Here is a 2,500-nt window from a genome sequence, read left to right as displayed (position 1 = left end):
TCACCACCATTGTTGCCGTCGACCTGGACGCGTCGCCGGAGTTCAGGGAGGTCGGTTGTGGTTGTGGTGGTTGTGATTTGTCGTGCTGTTTTTTTCTGTCCTGTTGTTGTTTTTGTTGTGTTTTTTGTCGTCCTGTTTTTATTTTTGTTATGTTTTTTTGTCGTCCTGTTGTTATTGTTTTATTTATGTTTTTGTTGTTGTTTTGTTAGTGTTTTGTTGTCTTTTGTCATCCTGTTGATATTCTTATTTGTAATATTCCTGTTGTCGTCTTGTGTTTGTTGGTTTTGTTTGTTGTGTTTGTCACTGTGTTCGTTGATTTTTGTCCGTCTTGTTTTGTTGTTTTAGTTATTGTCTTTGTTGTTGCTGCCGTACTGTTTTTGTTGTTGTTTGTTGTTGTCGTCGTCTTGTTTTTTTAGTGTTATTGTTCTTTCTCATCATCTTTTGTTATCCTTATTATCTTTATCTTTATTATTATTGATTTTCAACTTCGTGTTCATTCCCAACCCCGTTTTGTTCTTTCTCATTATTATCCTCTTGTTCACTGGAGTCCTGCTGTTGTTCATTATCTCCATCTTGTTGTTCAGGGCCATTGCCTTGTTTTTGTTCATTTTCGTTATATTGTTGTTCTTCTTCGCTGCTGATTCGTGTTCTTGTTTTTTTTTCTATTACTCTTGTTCTTGTTCGTTTTAAATGATCATTTCTTCTTTCGCTTCTTGTTTGCGTTGTACATTTGCCTCTTGTTCTTGTTCTTCCTTTCTTGTTTTTCTTCTTTTTCCCCTCCTCCTTCTTCTTCTTCTACTTCGTTCACTTCTCTTTTTCTTCTTCTCCTTTTCTCGTCATCCTCCTTCTTTCTTTTTCTTCCGCGTTTTTTATTATCATTTTAATTGTTATTGCTATCATTATTGTATTTTTAAGAATATCTCGATTTTATTATATTTTCATTGTATTATTTTTTGCCGTTATTGTTATTATTAATAATATTTTCACAATCGTCACTATTGTTTTATTCATATTGTTACCACAAGTATTCCTATCAACGTTACTGCTATAGTCGTTACTACTGTCATTTTTATCATATATTTTTTTTTATCATAATACCTATTGGTATTATGAATATGATTATTACTGTTATAATTATCTCTCATATCATCTTACTGTCAACGCATTATTTCTGTAGTAACAGTAACATCATCGTTATGATTTTCACGATTACAAAGTTCATCACAACCAATCACCAATCATCCAGCCATAATCGTTTCGCCTCCCACACCCTCCCTCCATCCCTCTCCTCCAACCAGCTAACACAATAAATCATGACAACCAATCACTAATCACCTCATCATCTAACCGCAAACGTTTCCAAACAAACGCTCCCCCCCCCCTCCCTTCCTCCATCGACATCCGACAGCTGACTGCCAAAAATCATCACAAATCATTCAAACCAATTGCAAATCCCAAACCACTCAGCCATAAACGTTTCCCATCTCCTTCTCCCTCCCCCTCATGCTCACAACCCCTCACAACCCATCACCAACCCCCAACCACCCACCCCACAAACGTTTCCAAATAACCGTTTCCGTCCGTCCCTCCTCCTCCTCCTGCGGCGACCAGCTGACGTACGCCTTCGACGCTCTGGCCGACGAGGACGTGCGGGCCAAGTTCGAGCTGAAGCCCAACGGCGAGCTGTGGACCACGAAGCCGCTCGACCGGGAGGAGGTCAAGCAGTACCGCGTGCCGATCCAGGTCACCGACGGCGTTCCCGGTGCGTGTTTAGCTTTTTTCCACTTTTTTTATTTTCATTTTATTTATTTACTTTTTGAATTTCCTTTCCTTTCTGTCTTTCTTTTTCTTATTTATTAGTTTTCTAGGTTTATCTCTTTCTTCTTTTTTTTCTCTCTCTCGTCTTTCTCTTTCTCTTTTTTTTCTTTCTTCTTCTCTTCCGGCTTAGTTTTTTCTCTCTTTCTTCCTTCTCCTTCTTTCTTTCTTTCTTGCTCCCTTCTTTGCATTTCTCTCCTTTTCTTTTTTTTCCTTTCTCTCTTTCATCTCTTTCTTTCGTCTTTCTCCTTTTGTACCCCTTTCTTCGATTTTTCTTCTTCCTTCTCCTTTGTCTCTTAGTTCCTTCTTCGCCTTTTTGTTCAAATTCTTTCTTTACTTCTACATTTTCTCTCTTTCCCATTTCTCCTTCCTTTCTCTCTTTCTCACTATTCCTAGTCTTTCTTTTTTTTCTTCCTTCTTCTTTCTTACTTCCGCCGCGTTTGTCTTTATTATACTATTTCTTTTAATTTCATTCTTCTCTTTCTCTCCTCCTTCTTCTCTTTTCTCTATTCTCCTTGTCTTCTCCTTCTCTTCTTCTTCTCTTCTCTTTTCTCTCTCTCTCCTCTCCTCCTCTCTCTCTCTCTCTCTCTTTCTTCTCTTCTCTTCTCTTTCCTCTCTCTTCTCCTCTCCTCTTCTTTTCTCTCTCTTCTCTCTCTTTCTTCTTCTCTTCTCTCTCTCTTTCTCT

The 2,500-nt window shown here is 38.2% G+C and overlaps 1 protein-coding gene across 1 annotated transcript in view; it reads left to right on the top strand.

Moving 5' to 3' along the window:
• Window positions 1-2,500, top strand: part of LOC119583294 (DE-cadherin-like) — a gene marked incomplete in the record, with an annotated part of 69,898 nt that overhangs the window by 22,015 nt on the left and 45,383 nt on the right. The window contains 2 exon segments of the mRNA XM_037931765.1: window positions 1-50; window positions 1,612-1,762. The exon segment at window positions 1-50 is cut by the window's left edge and continues 121 nt beyond it. Of these exon segments, the coding sequence (XP_037787693.1) occupies window positions 1-50; window positions 1,612-1,762 (201 nt within the window).

This window comes from Penaeus monodon, chromosome 17 (assembly GCF_015228065.2).
Source record: "Penaeus monodon isolate SGIC_2016 chromosome 17, NSTDA_Pmon_1, whole genome shotgun sequence".
NCBI lineage: Eukaryota > Metazoa > Arthropoda > Malacostraca > Decapoda > Penaeidae > Penaeus > Penaeus monodon.
The sequence above is the reverse complement of the archived record's forward strand: the minus strand, read 5'-3'. Positions and strand labels throughout refer to the sequence as shown.